The sequence below is a fragment of the Pseudonaja textilis genome, chromosome 14, assembly GCF_049901715.1.
Source record: "Pseudonaja textilis isolate UNSWEBS1 chromosome 14, rPseTex1.2, whole genome shotgun sequence".
NCBI classification, from domain to species: domain Eukaryota; kingdom Metazoa; phylum Chordata; class Lepidosauria; order Squamata; family Elapidae; genus Pseudonaja; species Pseudonaja textilis.
The window spans coordinates 14,177,287-14,192,958 of record NC_142003.1 but is presented as its reverse complement, the minus strand read 5'-3'; the positions used below and the strand labels follow the sequence as shown (position 1 = coordinate 14,192,958).

Below are 15,672 nucleotides of genomic sequence, written 5' to 3'. Positions count from 1 at the left end.
TTATACCTCTTGGAAAGCAACCCCCATCTTTGTTAATAGCCCCAGAAAGACAAAGGACATCTTGTCTACAAGATAAAAGACCTTCAGCTCCAGGGTGATAGGATTAGCCCTCACTCAAGATCCAAACCAGGACCAAGCCATTATTAAGCCATAATAGGAATTGCCCAAAGCCCCTTCATTACACCACTCAGCCAGGGGTGGGATTCAAAAATCCCAGCAACTGGTTTGCTGTCCAGCTGGTGGGTGGGCACGGACATGGTAGGGGTGGCCTACCAAGGTTCAGAGGCCTCCGGGAGGGCAAAACTGGCCTCCCTCAGGGTCCGGAGACCCTCTGGAAGCTGGAAACAGGCCCATTTCCAGACTTCCGGAAGGCTCATTTTTCGCCCTCCCAGAGCCTCCATGCAGACCCTGCACTTACCTGCATCCAAAATGGGCCACGTGGAGACTCCTGGGAGGGGAAGATCAGGGTGGGCAGGGCCAGCCGGTTGGTTCAACTACTGGTTCGGCGGACCAGGTGTAAATTTAACATCCGGTTCGCCCAAACCAGCCCAAACCTGCTGAATTTCCCCCCCTCCCCAGCACCCAGCAAGATTCAACCAATAGGATACATTTCTTGCAAGGCCCAAGAGAGGGTATAACTATATCTCACTCCCCCCTCCATATGGTCAGCTACCCAGAATCAAATAGCTTGGTCGTTCTGCTTCGCCATAAAGCCACCCTTCCAAGCAGCCTCCATGTTTCCAGTGTCTTTCTACCCACTTGGAACTGCACCCGGATGGACATTTCTTCCAACACTTACAAACCAGCATTTATTTGGACTTTACAGTATTACAAAGTCAACTCGGTTGCAAGTTCCCTCACGTCTGATCTTGAACCTCAAGCAACCAGGGAGAAAAACTCCGGTTTTCCCTTAATAAATTCCAAGTCCAATTCCATCCCAAATAAATTCTCCGAAGTTGCCTTTTGGGCTCTTCTGACCGGAGGAGTTACCTGCAGGCTCTGAAGCCAGAGATGATGTCCGGCACACAGGCAGGCAGCTCAACTTCCCACCTAAGCCTGCAGTCAGACGGCTTTCCAGTTCGGCGTAGACTGCCGACATCTGTGAGAGGAAGGAAGGAAGGAAGGAAGGAAGGAAGGAAGGAAGGAAGGAAGGAAGGAAGGAAGGAAGGAAGGAAGGAAGGAAGGGAGCCATGCGTCAGACCCGGTTCACTGCTGACCCTTCTCCCCCACCCCACATCCCACCGCAGCCCACTGCTTAGGCTGGGCCTTCAAGAGTGTGGCTCTCACCATTTGGGGGTTGGGGGTCTCTGGAAGGGACGTTCCATCTCCTGCTTGGCGTTCTCCAGGAGCTAAACGGCCGGACATCTCGGCAGCTTCAGCAGAGCCTGTGGAAAAGACGGGGGATTCTTGCAGGGATGGGAGCAACAGGTCCCCCCCAGAGCTCCATCTGGACCAGGGGTCTCCAACCTTGGCAACTTTAAGCCTGGTGGACTTCAACTTCCCCAGAATCAGAATGAGCTGAGACAAGAGCTGGCAGAGATTGAGAAGGGTAGCTCTGTTGGCCTTGGAGGAAACCGGGGAGGGCAAGAGAGTCGGTCTGGGCAAGGCTTTTCAGGAGGAGCAGGAGAGACAGAGCTCAGGAGAAGAGCAAGGACCACCCCCTCCTGATCCGAGAGCAAGGAGGGAAGAGAGAAGGCGAGACCAACGCAAACTGAGCCGGCTGTGAGGGAGGAGAGCACCCGCCCCCTTTCACGAGGCACACCTGGGGACTGAGACTTAAGGATACACTGTGCGGAGGGACATGTGTCGGGAACAAGCATTGAATCTGTGCAGCCAGTGCCTGAAGACTGCTGTACTCTCTCCTGTGGGGCTTGCCCAGTTTGCCCGGTTTGCTGGACTTCTGGCCCTGGTTGCTATGTGGCTAACCTGGCTTGCTGGACTGCTGGCCCTGGTTGCTGTGTGGCTAACCTGGCTTACTGCACTCCTGGCCTTGGTTCCTGTGTGGCTAACCTGGCTTGCTGGACTGCTGGCCCTGGTTACTGTGTGGCTAACCTGGCTTACTGCACTGCTGACCCTGGTTGCTATGTGGCTAACGTGGCTTACTGCACTGCTGGCCCTGGTTGCTATGTGGCTAACGTGGCTTACTGGACTGCTGGCCCTGGTTGCTATGTGGCTAACGTGGCTTACTGGACTGCTGGCCCTGGTTGCTATGTGGCTAACCTGGCTTGCTGGACTGCTGGCCCTGGTTGTTATGTGGCTAACCTGGCTTACTGGACTGCTGGCCCTGGTTCTTGTGTGGCTAACCTGGCTTACTGCACTGCTGACCCTGGTTCTTGTGTGGCTAACCTGGCTTGCTGGACTGCTGACCCTGGTTGCTATGTGGCTAACCTGGCTTACTGGACTGCTGACCCTGGTTACTGTATGGCTAACCTGGCTTACTGGACTGCTGGCCCTGGTTGCTATGTGGCTAACGTGGCTTACTGGACTGCTGGCCCTGGTTCTTGTGTGGCTAACCTGGCTTACTGCACTGCTGACCCTGGTTCCTGTGTGGCTAACCTGGCTTACTGCACTGCTGGCCCTGGTTACTGTGTGGCTAACCTGGCTTACTGCACTGCTGACCCTGGTTACTGTGTGGCTAACCTGGCTTGCTGGACTGCTGGCCCTGGTTACTGTGTGGCTAACCTGGCTTATTGGACTCCTCCCAACCAGAGAGTTCTGAAGGAGTGTGTGAGAGCTTTGCTCCAGGACTTCTAGTAAATGTGGGGACATTTGAGGGCAAAGTTGGAGCAATAATGGGGAGTTAGACCTGTTCTTCGGTTGTGCTGCTTTCGTGCCATGCCCCAGTTTCATCGCACTCGGTCTGAAGCCAGTGTCTTCTTGGCATCAGCCAGAGCTTGGAGAGAGCCAAGGCTGGACACAGGAATCCAGAATCGGAACAAACCTCTGCGGTTTTTCTTGCCCGACCCCCTCCTCAATGAGGCAAATCCAGAGCCCCTCCAAAGTAACCTGTTGATTGCTCAGATTAAGGAAGAGGAGGGAAGAGGCGGAGACCAGCGTGCGAGAAAGTCCAGGTGGCCCAGGGAAAGTTCCAGATGTTCTCCACTAAGACAAGCGGCAGGCAGCTGTTGAGCCACTCAAGATATTGTAGCTACAGTCCATGCGATCACAAAATTTGTAGGAGGTGTGTGTGTGTGTGTGTGTGTGTGTGTGTGTGTGTGTGAGACAAAGCTCTCCGGTCATTGCAAAGCATGTGAACACCATTGTTGTGGTGGCATTGCATTTGATCAACGTTCCCCCAAACCTCTATTTATAGCAGGAGTCCCCAAACTTGGCAACTTTAAAACATGTGGACTTCAACTCCCAGAATTCTCCAGCCAGCAAAGCTGGCTGGAGAATTCTGGGAGTTGAAGTCCACAAGTCTTAAAGTTGCCAAGTTTGGGGACCTCTGATCCACAGAGAGGGGATATGGTCACTCTCCCCTGGATGGGACGGGGGTGCGCAGAGCAAACAGGGGTGAGAAGGAGTTGCTGGACAAAGGAGGGGAAAGAAGCCAAAGACCACCCCTGGCCCAGCCCCATAACCTACCCCGGGCTTCGCCGTCCTTGGGGCTATGACTTCGCAGACTCTTCCGACTCCCTGGGCCAGTCCGTAGGGAACTCCGTGGCTGTTCTTCCACTTCAGGTTCATCTGCAGCTGAGAAGAATAAGCCAGAGCCTTTGCTTTAGGCGCCCATCCAATTTACAGATAATCAGAGTTGGAAGGGACTTTGTAGGTCATCTAGTCCCACCCCTGTCCCAAGGAGGAGACCCTACACCATTTCTGACAAAGGGCAGTCCAGCCTCTTCTAGAAAGCCTGCAGTGATGAAGCTCCTACAACGTCCGAAGGCAATTTCTGTTCTATTGGTTGATTGTTCTCCCTGTCAGAAAGTTTCTCCTTATTTCCAGGTTGAATCTCTCCTTTTATCAGTTTCCATCCATTATTCCTTGTCTGGCCTTCGGGTGCCTTGGAAAATAGCCTGACCCCCTCCTCTCTGTGGCAGCCCCTCGAATATTGGAAGACTGCTCTCCTGTCTCCTCTAAGTCTTCTTTTCTTTAGACTAGCCAAGCCCAAATCAAACCTTATGATCCCCTTAACAGCTGAAGGGATTCGCTTAACACTCATGGCAAAAAAAGTTTGTAAAATTGGGCATGGTTCATTGAACCTTGCTTAGCAACAGAAATGCTCCTCCCAATTAGAGGCACCTGTACCTGCAGCCCAACCTCCTGGGTTACAGCTCTGCCTGTGTGGCACTTGTGACGGCAACCCTCACCCACCCCTTTGCCTTTCTTAGAATAGAATGAATGAGCTGGAAGGGACCTTGGAGGTCTTCTAGTCCAGCCCCCTGCTCAAGCAGGAGCAACTATACCATCTCAGACAAGTGACTCTCCAGTCTCTTCTTAAAAACCTCCAGTGATGCCCACAATTTCTGAAGGCGAAGCTGTCCCACTGGTCAATCGTCCTCACTGTTAAGAAGTTTCTCTTTAATTCCAGGTTGCTTCTCTCCTTGATGAGTTTCCAACTATTGTTTCTCGTCTTCCCTTTCGGTGCTTTGGAGAATAAGTTAATCTCCTCTTCTTTGTGGCAGCCTCTCAAATACTGGAATACTGCTATCACGTCACCCCTAATTCTTCTTTTCTCTAGACTAGCCTTGCACCATGGCCAGAACAGCGGTGAGTTCTACATTTTCCAGCACATGATCTGGCGGGCACCAAGTGCACCCAGATGTGCCTGTCTGTCCAACAGAAGCATCCTCTCCTTGGAATGGGACAACTCGCCATGGCTGGCTTGGCGCTCAGTGTGGGGCAATTCAACCATTCCTTTTAATTGTTTAAAATAATTCTTTAAAAAAAAAAATTGTCATGTCATTTTTCTCCTCCTTTGAAATCCTTTCTTTAATGGTTTTATTCCACCATTTCTTGGATATTAGTGTACCTCTTGTCCCGTGGCCAGTTGGCTGTTCCTCTCCTCCCTCCGCAGATACATGCTTCTTACATGCACACAGAAATACATGCTTGTGCATACATACCTCTCCCCACCTCGTCCCCACCCACTCCCCGCCCCCCCTTGGGCGTCTGGGCTGCTCTCTGGCTTAATAATAATCTCCCTGGAAGCAACACAGGCGTTTGCCTGTAAATAACAACTCCCAAGCTGAAGATTAAAACCTTTCATTCTAATTTTACTCTGATGAGATGAATGCCCACAATCCCTGAAAACATGCAGCTGGCGCCCGAGGTTGCCACGGCAACCCAAGGAAATACCCTGCGTGAAGAAGGAGGTGCGAGTCGTTCAGGGCAGAGCCCCCGTGATGCGCTAATAGCCTCCTGCCAGGCTGCCTGGTTGCCTTGGCAGCTGCTTTCTTCAGGGCCCGCACGGATCCTGCAGAGACCCAGGAGAAGAGAAGCCACCCGACGGGGCCCTGGCGCATCTCCCACCCACTCCCAGCCATGCTGTGAGGATGGGGCCCTCAACCCGTGAGGAGGATCTGAAAGTCCTGGGTGGGTGAAGGCGCCAGGCTCCCTCCATTCCCTCTTCCGGCACCTTCCCAGCATCTGCCCAGCTTCTGAGGGCTTTTTTCGTTGTTAGTTGTGAAGTCATGTCCGACCCATCGCAACCCCACGGACAACGGTCCTCCAAGTTTTCCTGTCCTCCACCATCCTCCGGAATCCATTTAAGCCAAGGGTCTTCAAACTTGGCAAGTTTAAGACTTGTGGACTTCAACTCCCAGAATTCCTGAGCTAACATGACTGGAGGAGGAGGAATTCTGGGAGTTGAAGTCAAGTCTTAAAGTTGCCATGTTTGGAGACCTCTGTCCTAGAGGGAGTTAAGAGCAGCTTAGCACTGAACAGCATCAAAGGTCAACAGTGGCATTAAATACTTTCCTTTGTGTGTGTGTGTGTGACTTTGCTCCCCTCTCCAAGAGTTTTCCCTCTGCTCCTCTTTCTCCCCTTTTATTCGCAGGCTGTTCCTGAACACCGTTTCTCTGGAGCCCCCCGTTGCTTCTTCTAAGCCCAAAACACCCCCTCAGCCTACATTTATACATATATCCTACATACTATATCCATGCAATAGGTCTGTATTGTTACGGTCCTCCTTCTCATCTTTCCTTTAGCATCTTGTGACTATCACTTTGTTGTCTCTTGTGATTTATGTTGATTGCTTTTATTTAGTATCCTATGACTGTCACTAAGTGTTGTATCCTATGATTTATGATTGTATTATGGTTATGATGATGATGATTTATCACGTTGCTTGTGTGCACACTGAGCGCTTCTGCACCAGAGACAAATTCCTTGTGCTTCCCAATCACACTTGCCCAATTAAAAATAGTCCTATTCCTATTAGAAAATATTTGTGTCTCTTACTGTTGGAAATTAAAGCACCTGACTTTCTGGAAATACCTCCAGGGCCTCTTTCTGCCCCACTCCTACCACCCTAAATCTTTGTACCATTCTTTAGAGCAGGGGTGTCCAACCTTGGCAGCTTTAAGACTTGTGGACTTCAACTCTGAGGAATTCTGGGAGCTGAAGTCCACAAGTCTTAAAGTTGCCAAGGTTGGACACCCCTGCTTTAGAGAGTTTCCCTTACCTTCCTTTCCAAAAACCATCTGTTGCACACCTACCTTTTTTTTTAACTGTGTGCGCAATATTTTGTTGTTAGTTCTAGAATATGGACAGACACATACATCTTTTTTCACAAATAACAAATCTGCACACACGAACACGGATTGCCATCCATATCTCACGCACTATTATTGAGTCTGTCATCTGCACCTCCATAACTGTCTGGTTTGGTTCTGCAACCCAACAGGACAGACACAGACTTCAGAAGATAATTAGGACTGCAGAAAAAACATTTACTACCAACCTGCCTTCCATCGAGGACCTGTATACTGCACGAGTCAAAAAGGGGACTGTGAAAATATTTACAGACCCCTCACATCCCAGACATAAACTGTTTCAACTCCTTCCCTCAAAATGATGCTACAGGGCAATGCACATCAGAACAACTAGACACAAGGACAGTTTTTTCCCAAAAGCCATCACTCTGCTAAACAAATAATTCCCTCAACACTGTCCAACTATTTACAAAGTCTGAACTACTATTACTATTAATCTTCTCATCACTCCTTATCATCCATTCCCTCCCACTTGTGACTGTATGGCTGTAACTTTGTCGTTTGTATCCTTACAATTTATATTGATTGTTTCCTAGTATGATTTGATTGCTTGTTGTACCCTATGACTATCATTAAGTGTTGCACCTGATGATTCTTGACTCTTGACAACTGTATCTTTTCTTTTATGGACACTGAGAGCATTTGCACCAAAGACAAATTCCTTGTGTGTCCAATCACACTTGTCCAATAAAGAATTCTATGAAGATACTATGAGCTGCTGGGCAGTCCAGAAGTAGCACTCAGGGGTGAACTCACCAGCATCGGATGGGCCACTGGCCATGGACTTGTAGCCAAGGAACCTGGCAATTTTCTGCTGGCAGTGGGCCTGCTCCTCGTAGGTTAGCAGCTGGTAGATGAACTGCCAGATCACCTGCTTGGAGGGCGTGTCCAGGACAGGGTAGACATCCACAATCAAGGTGTCAATGTTCCTGAGTGGACAAGGAAGGAAACAAAAGACTTCTTTAGGGAGGAGGAGGAGGATGAGGAGGAAATCCCAATCCCAGAGAATGACCATAAGATAAGACCATAAGATGACCATAAGATAAGAGCTGGAAGGGGCCTGGGAACATGAATACAAATGGAAGCCGCCAGACATCCATAGCTTCGCCTGGACATGCTGAATAGAGAGGAGACACCCCTACTCTGGACACTGGACCAGTGGTGGGATTCCATTTTTTTTTCACTACCGGTTTTGTGGGCGTGGTTGGGTGGGCGTGGCAGGGGAAGGATATTGTAAAATCTCCAATCAGAAGTGGGATTTGCCAGTTTTCCAAACTACTCAAAATTTCTGCTACTAGTGGTTCTCCAGAACTGGTCAGAACCTGCACTGGACCCACTCTTGAATTTATTTATTTTATTTAATTATTTATTTAGTTTGTCAAGCATGTATGAGAAAACAAGTATAAGTATGAACATAACATATAAACATGTAAGTATAAACGGGTATAAGTATATACACAATAAATGAGTAGGAATAAATGGGAACAGTAGGACAGGGACGGTAGGCACGCTGGTGCACTAATGCACACCCCCTTTAAGGACCTCTTAGGAATGGCGTGAGGTTCACAGTTTAAGGTTAAAGTTTTTGGGGTTCGAGGATGTAACAACAGAGTCAGGTAGAGTATTCCAGACATTGACCACTCTGTTGCTGATGTCATATTTCCTGCAATTGAGTTTGGAGTGGTTTACTTTGAGTTTGTATCTATTATTTGCCCATGTTTTATTCCAGTTGAAGCTGAAGTAGTCATAGTAGTAGACAGGTAGGGTGTTGTAGGAGACAATTTTGTGCTTCATGTTAGGAATTGCTCTTCACATTTTTCTACTGTTCCACAGGAATCTCCCTTCTTGTCAGTTACAATCATCAGGGCCAATTTGATGAATTGGAGGGTGGGGGAAGATACAATGACAGGTTTAGAATTCTCCCCCCCACCCCCGCCCCGGACAGTGATAGATCCCTGAAAACTAAGATGTTGTTCAAAATGAAGTACTGGCAAAACTGAACGAAAGAGTCACCTTATGAGGTAAATGGGCAGCATAAAAAATTAATAAATAAAAGTAAAAATATATAAATAAACAAAACAGCTGGCAAAATTTTGGAATAAAGATTGGTGGCTACCCTGTCTTTGCTTTCTTCCCCTCTGACCAAATGTTTATCTGCCAGTCAATATCCATCAATCGTGCTTTCCAAACGGGATGGAGAAGGGCTGGTGGCAAAATGTTGACATATGGCTGGATCAGGGGTTTCACATAAGTGTTCTATTGTTTGCTTCCTTGTTCATTGTTTAGTTAACTCGGTATTCTACAAAACTTGGCAGTGATTTATAGTAAAAAATATTTACAATGCAAACTTGAAGCATTAAAAATACAACATAGCAATTTAAATAGCAAATAGTAATAGTAATATGACAATGCCCTAATTATTAAGAAAAAATTACAGTTAAAATCAATAGTTGAAATCAAAACTTCAGAGCCTTTTTAAAAAATTGCTTTTTGTATGCCTTTTCAAACAATAACAAAGTCAGGGATCCTTTGGTGGCAACAAAGAAGGCAAACTTTCTCAGATAATGGTACTATAGACTCTCCTGCTCATGAAAACAATTGGACTAGATGACCTCCAAGGTCCCTTCTAACTCTGTTAATCTAAGTTCTATCTTCTTCAATCTCTGGAAGAACAGATATTCATAACGAAAGAGATGTTCTCTCTCTTGAGTCTAAACTGCACAGGATTTTAAAGTTTTTTAAAAGGTTTCCATATTTTGCCCAGAAATGAATTGGCAGTCAGCATAACGCCTTACAACACAGAGATAATAAGGTCTCTGTAGACGTATCAATTGAAGCTGATAAAAATATGTCTGTGTAATAGCATGTGGAAATAACCTTGGGAGAGGGAGGAAGAGCTGCAGGCTAGACAACCATCATGCAAAATGTAGCTCAGCCCACAGAAGGAAAAGAGGTATAAGGAGGCATTTCAAAAGGGCTCCTCCTTAGTTTTCCAGTGAGCAGGAGGCTGGACTAGAAGACCTCCAAGGTCCCTTCCATATTCTATTCTATTCTATTGTATTCTGTTCTGTTCTGTTCTACTCTACGCTGTCCCAATAAAAATAGGGCTAGCTCGTCTTGTCCGGACTACCTCAACAGCCTAGCAAGATGTGTAAAAGCAGCTCTCAGATTTCCTCCACTGTTTTGCATGACATTCTCAACTGTGGCTCTTCTTTCTATCCCCCAAGGCCATTCCCACATGACGTTATACCTTGGCTGTTGCCTCAATCTTTGAAACTGAAGGCTTAGGCAATCTTTTCACTCCATGCCAGAGGAAATCTTTGCTGAAGCCAACTCAGACATTCTGCTGTGAACGGAGACCCACCGCCAGCTCTGGGCTCCTGCCCTGAACCGCCAGCCTCACAATTTCTCCCCAAAGCTGTGTGGGGCTAGGTCCAAACGCAGAGCCCGAGCAAGAAGGAGCACAAGGGAGAATCTTTCCCTTGGACAGACGGATGGAGTCCCCCATCCCCTTACCTGTGCTGGAAGAAGCTCTCCAGGCCTTTGCAGACTGTGTAGCGCTCTGCTGGTGTGAGCAGATGTTCCAGCTGTTGGTGGAAGGTCCTTCCCTGGATCTTGATGCTGGAAGGCAGGATCTCAGCGATCCACTGCAAGGAGGTGAGGGCTGAGGAGGAGCTGGGGGCTTCCGAGGACTCGCCATCTAGGCACAAGAAGTAAAGTCTCTTTTAAAACAGAAGGCAGAGCAGATTCCGACAAATCAAGCTGGCACTTAAATCTCCGGAGCCTATTGGTAGGATCTGATTTTTAAATCAGAATAAGTCTTTCTTTGATTTTGCGTGATATATATGGATTGATCCTTAAGAAATTGCAAAGGGAACCTTACTTGCTCCAGACAGTTCTTGACTTATGACAGTTAGCTTAGTGACCATTCAAAGTTACAACGGGACTGAAAAAAAGGGACTTATGACTGGCTCCTATAAAGATGAAGACAGCAGGCTAACCTTCCAAGATTACGGCCAGGCCTTTGCTTACCACTAGAAAAACTAACAATGCCTTCTTCAACCACAAGGGTGGGCATTGCCCCACTGCCTTGGAGCATGGAGACCACCTTCTCATGGGAACAGTTCCTGCAAAAAAGAACAGAACAGAACAGAAGAGGGGATCAATCGAGGAGAGAAGCAGCACCAGGGGGGCCTGAAAGAACCCCAGTGGGTTCCCCAGACAGGGGAGCCATCGATGAGAGTTGAAAAGCAGCTCAGGGTCAGAAGGACATCAAACCCAGAGGTGGTATTCAGCCGGTTCTGAACAGTTCTGGAGAACCGGTAATGGGAATTTTGTGTAGTTCAGAGAACTGGCCAATGCCACCTCTGACTGGCCCCTCCAACCCATCTATTCTCTGCCTCCCATTGAATCCCTGTTGATTGGCTGGATCTTCTTTGATTGCCCTGCACAGGAGAACGGAGCTGAAAAGCAGGTTAGTGGGGTGAGAAGGGAATGGGGATTTTATTTTATTTATTTATTTTTATTTATTTATTTGATCTGTCAATCGCTTACGAGATAATAGGTATAAGTATATACATAGTTATGAATACATGAAATGGGTACATATAAGAAAAATAAAAGAAACAATAGGACAGGGATGGTGGGCACGATTGGTGCGCTTATGCACACCGCCTACAGACCTCTTAGGAAAGGGGTGAGGTCAATAGTAGACAGACTAAGGTTAAAGTTTTGGGGATTTGGGGAAGAAACCACAGAGTCAGGTAGAGTATTTTGTGGTAACTTTCCCCTGCCAGACCCACCAAGCCACATCCACAGAACCAGTAGTAAAAAAATTTTTGAATCCCACCAGTGATCAAACTCCAGAGATAATGGTGGAGAAAAAGCAAAGAAGCTGCTAATTCACCTCATATCCAGGCCATTCAGGAACAAGATTCTGTCGCCAGCTTTCAGGGACGCTTTGTCAGCTGGACTCCCTGCAAAGACAAAACAAACAAACAATCAAAGAAACCTTTGGAGGACTCCAACAGTTGCTCTATTTGCAGAATCTGCCGGGGTCACAAAGGCACATCTCTCCTTTTGGCTCGACTCCCAAGAATTTAGGCAATTCCAGCAACCATCTTTTTTGCCTAGAATCACAAGATCCTGGAAGGGGAGCCCCCATTAGCTATCAAACCAGACTCTGGACTGAGCTCCATCTGGTGACCAAACACAAATTTTTCATTGTTTGGAAAATGATTTGATGGTGTTTGACCATACAAGACATCTTTACTTCTCATTATCCCTCATTCTGCAAAAGAAGGTGCATCCTTAGAAGCCAGACTCCATTTTGTAACATTCTGAGGTAATAGAAACATCTAGAAGAATCCAGCTTAATCTGTGACACATGTTCTTCTGAAGACAAAATCTGTATCCCATACATAGTGTTGGAAGAAATATGCAGGTCTAGTTCCAAGCTGGGAGAAAGACACTGGAAACATGGAGGCAGATTGGAAAGAGGATTTAACAATGAACAAAAGCAGGTGTGATTCTGGGTAGCCCACCCCATGGAGTTTAGTGTGTGGGGCGGTATTTATACCTTCTCTTTGGGCTTTGAATTTGAGCTTCCTTTTCCTGTGCAAGAACATATATTTTACTGGCTGTTGTCAGACTCCCATGAGGTCATGTAGGGGTCGTAGCTGACTCTATAGGCAAAGTACAAATCCTAGATATTTGGTTGAAGGTGAGGGTGATGCAATAAAGGGCCATTGGGCAATTCCTATTGTGGCTGAGGGCTAATCCTACCTTTGTTGGATCTTGGGTGAGGGCATTTGCTTATGAATAGGAGTATCTACCTCTTTATCTCTTAAGTGCTGTCATCTGCTTAGGGCTATTAAGGAAGGTGGGGTCTGCTTTCCAGGAGCATGTTTCTCCACTTCTCATCCAGGGAAACATAATATTCTGCCTTTTTAAATATTTCTCAAAATATTTCATTCTTCTAGGAGAGGGGTAGGTGCCAACTTTCTACAATAGCCTCAATGTTTCACCTCATCATGTTTTTAATAAGGCACCAAAGTCTATGTACACAGTCTGGTTTATTAAAGGATAGGAGAGTTTAGCTGCATGTCAAGCTACACACAAAGTACCATGTAGTGAGGACAGAACATTCACAGTCATAGAGAAGGAAACTTCTCCAATATTCATGCCCTGCTCAGGTTGGGAAACAGCCCCATAGTGGTGATTCACTCTCACACCTAGGATGTTGGGACATCTGGATGAGTCCACCAATTGTATTCATAGATTTCATGCCCCCTGGCCTCCTTCATAGGCATGGGGTGGCCTGAGTCCAGAGAGATGAAATGGTTTCACTAGGGAGGAATTCTTACCCCATGTTCCAAATATACACAACCTGAAGCCACCTGTAGCTACCAAAAGTGGTCACGGTAGGTAGCGTAGTTTTATTTATATAGAGCAGGAAAAGGATGAAATTCTTAGAAGATCATAATGGAATTACTTAAACTTAATTAAAACAAACAAGATTTCACTTGAATAAAATTAACATTGAATTGAGCCACATTTTATTTTTGTTCTGGTTGTACCCATTCCCCCGCTCTGGTTGCATTTCCTTTGCAGAGGCTGGTAGATTAGGAGCACCCAGAGGCAAAAAAAGTCAAGGTCACAGCCATCACCATGTACGCAGATATGTTCATTCATCAGAAGAAAAGGGGAATTGCTATATATATATATTAAGGAAAGGATAAAGGCAAAACAAACATACACAGATGGACACAGAAGTGTATTGATGATGGAAATAATAATAAATTTAAAACAAATCTTGCTTACTGTAATATATGCACCAAACAATAATCAGAAAGAATTGTATAGGAAATTACACGAAAAAATAATGGAGGCGGAATATGAAAATGTGTGCTTAATAGGTGATTTCAATGCAGGGGTGGAGGAAAAAGAGACTATAAAAGTAGTAAAAATGATAAAATTAAGAGAATACTTCTAAGCACATTTTTTGAGATGAAAGAACTAAACTTACAAAACCTAAGGAGGGAATGAAATGAAAAAAGTAGGCAGTATATCTTTTACTCAAATGCACATTGTTCATGGTCAAGAATTGATATGGCATGGATGACATCGGGATTGAGAAATGATATAGAGGAAGTAGAAATAATGACTAACCCCCAAGATGATCATAATCCAATAAAAGTGATATGGAGATGACAGAAGAGAAGAGGAAGATGGAAAGAGAACCATGCAATAATGAAAGAAAAAGAATATGTACAAATGATGGAGAGGGAGTTGGACTTCTTCAAAAAAAATAGGAACGAAGGAATTACAACACAAATGTTGTGGGACACAGCAAAGGCGTACATCCAAGGATTGACAATAGCATATGTGGCAGGAAAAAATAGGAAAAAAATATTAACAAAAAGTTCTACAGGAGGAACTTAAGGAACTGGAAGTAGAATTACAGAATGACCCTCAAAAAGGTAAAGTTAAAAAGAAAATGGAATTTATAAGACATAGACTGAATTTGATAGTACAGGAAGAAATGGCACAAAAAGTTAAAAGGGAGAAACAAAAATTTTTTGAGCATGTGAATAAGCCGCAAATAAACTGAGAAAAGAAAAGGAGAAGTCAAGAAGTCCATTTGGTGAAGAATTCACAATTGGTGAAGAACACAAAGGTGTTTCTAAAATATCTGGACTCCAAGTGAAGTTTGGGTAACCTTGCCAGGTTTGCCCAGGAAATGAAATTCTTCAGCAACAAAAGAGGGTTCCTCTTACCAGGCAAGATGGACTCGATCCACACAGGGGCATGGCCACGTAATGTAAACCCGAAACTTCTACTGCCCTTGTAGACACGGACAGTTCTGGGGAAGGAGAGCACATAGTAGCCCTTACATTAGACAGGGAATCCAAAAAGGAGCAGAGCAGGACTTTCTCTCCCTTCTCTCATCTTTCAGAAGGGTGGATTTCAAGTCCCAGAATTCCCCAGCCAGCATGGCTGGGCTGGGGAATTCTGGGACTTGAAGTCCACCCATTGTAAAATGGCCAAGTTTGAGACTAGCAATAGCATTTAGACTTATACACCACTTCACAGTGCTTTACAGTCTTCTCTAAGTGGTTTACAGAATCAGCCTCTTGCCCCTAACAATCTGGGTCCTCTTTTAACCACCTCGGAAGGATGGAAGGCCGAGTCAATCTTCAGCTGGTCAGGATTGAACTCCTGGCTGTCAGTAGAGTCAGCCTGCAATATTGCACTTTAAAACCACTGTGTCACTGTTAGGAATGATAGTCACCTAACAATTGGATTGGAAATATATAAACCGGGATAGTAATTTAATACTATATCTTTAAGAGAATGCTGTAATTGTGATTGGCTGAGGTTCCTCCAATGGCCATAAGATGGAGCCAGAAACCTGGTTTCTCTCTTCTTGAATTTCCTGTTTTGCCATTTTGCCTGATCATTGTTCTGCTTGGATTGCTGTGAGTCTTGCAACTGTTAGCAAACTCTGTTTACTGAACTTTGTTTATGATACTGGATTTTGTTTTTGGATTATCCCTGGACTGATAGTAACTGCTTTAACTGTGTATTATTTGGACTGTTTGTTGGACTTTGTTTACCCGTTTACTGGAAGTAAAACCTACATTTTACTATTCAGTGTATCTGTATGCTGGTTGTGTGTTATTCAACATCACTCTCACTATGTTTCCCTGAGTGCACTCATTCTCCTAATAAGGAATACCTCAACAGCCACCATGGAAGGAAGGGAAAGGAGAGGAGAGGAGAGGAGAGAAGAGAAGGGAAAGAAAGGAAAGGGAAGGGAAGGGAAGGGAAGGGAAGGGAAAAGGAATGGCAATAGCAGCAGCAATAGCACTTAGACTTATATCCTGCTTCCCAGTGCTTTACAGCCCCTCTCTGAGTGGTTTACAGAGTCAGCCTCTTGCCCCCAACAATCTGG

The 15,672-nt window shown here is 45.8% G+C and overlaps 1 protein-coding gene across 4 annotated transcripts in view; it reads right to left on the bottom strand.

The window, feature by feature from the left end:
- Positions 1-15,672, bottom strand: part of GRID2IP (Grid2 interacting protein) — a 92,516-nt gene that overhangs the window by 36,299 nt on the left and 40,545 nt on the right. For 3 of the 4 annotated variants that reach the window (XM_087912621.1, XM_087912620.1, XM_087912624.1), the window contains 8 exons: positions 14,495-14,580; positions 11,623-11,692; positions 10,749-10,843; positions 10,233-10,416; positions 7,473-7,645; positions 3,586-3,693; positions 1,288-1,385; positions 991-1,099 (listed from right to left, as the gene is read on the bottom strand). In XM_087912621.1, the coding sequence (XP_087768747.1) occupies positions 991-1,099; positions 1,288-1,385; positions 3,586-3,693; positions 7,473-7,645; positions 10,233-10,416; positions 10,749-10,843; positions 11,623-11,692; positions 14,495-14,580 (923 nt within the window). The remainder of the gene's footprint in view (positions 1-990; positions 1,100-1,287; positions 1,386-3,585; positions 3,694-7,472; positions 7,646-10,232; positions 10,417-10,748; positions 10,844-11,622; positions 11,693-14,494; positions 14,581-15,672) is intronic. The other variant, XM_087912623.1, reaches the window with a different exon arrangement.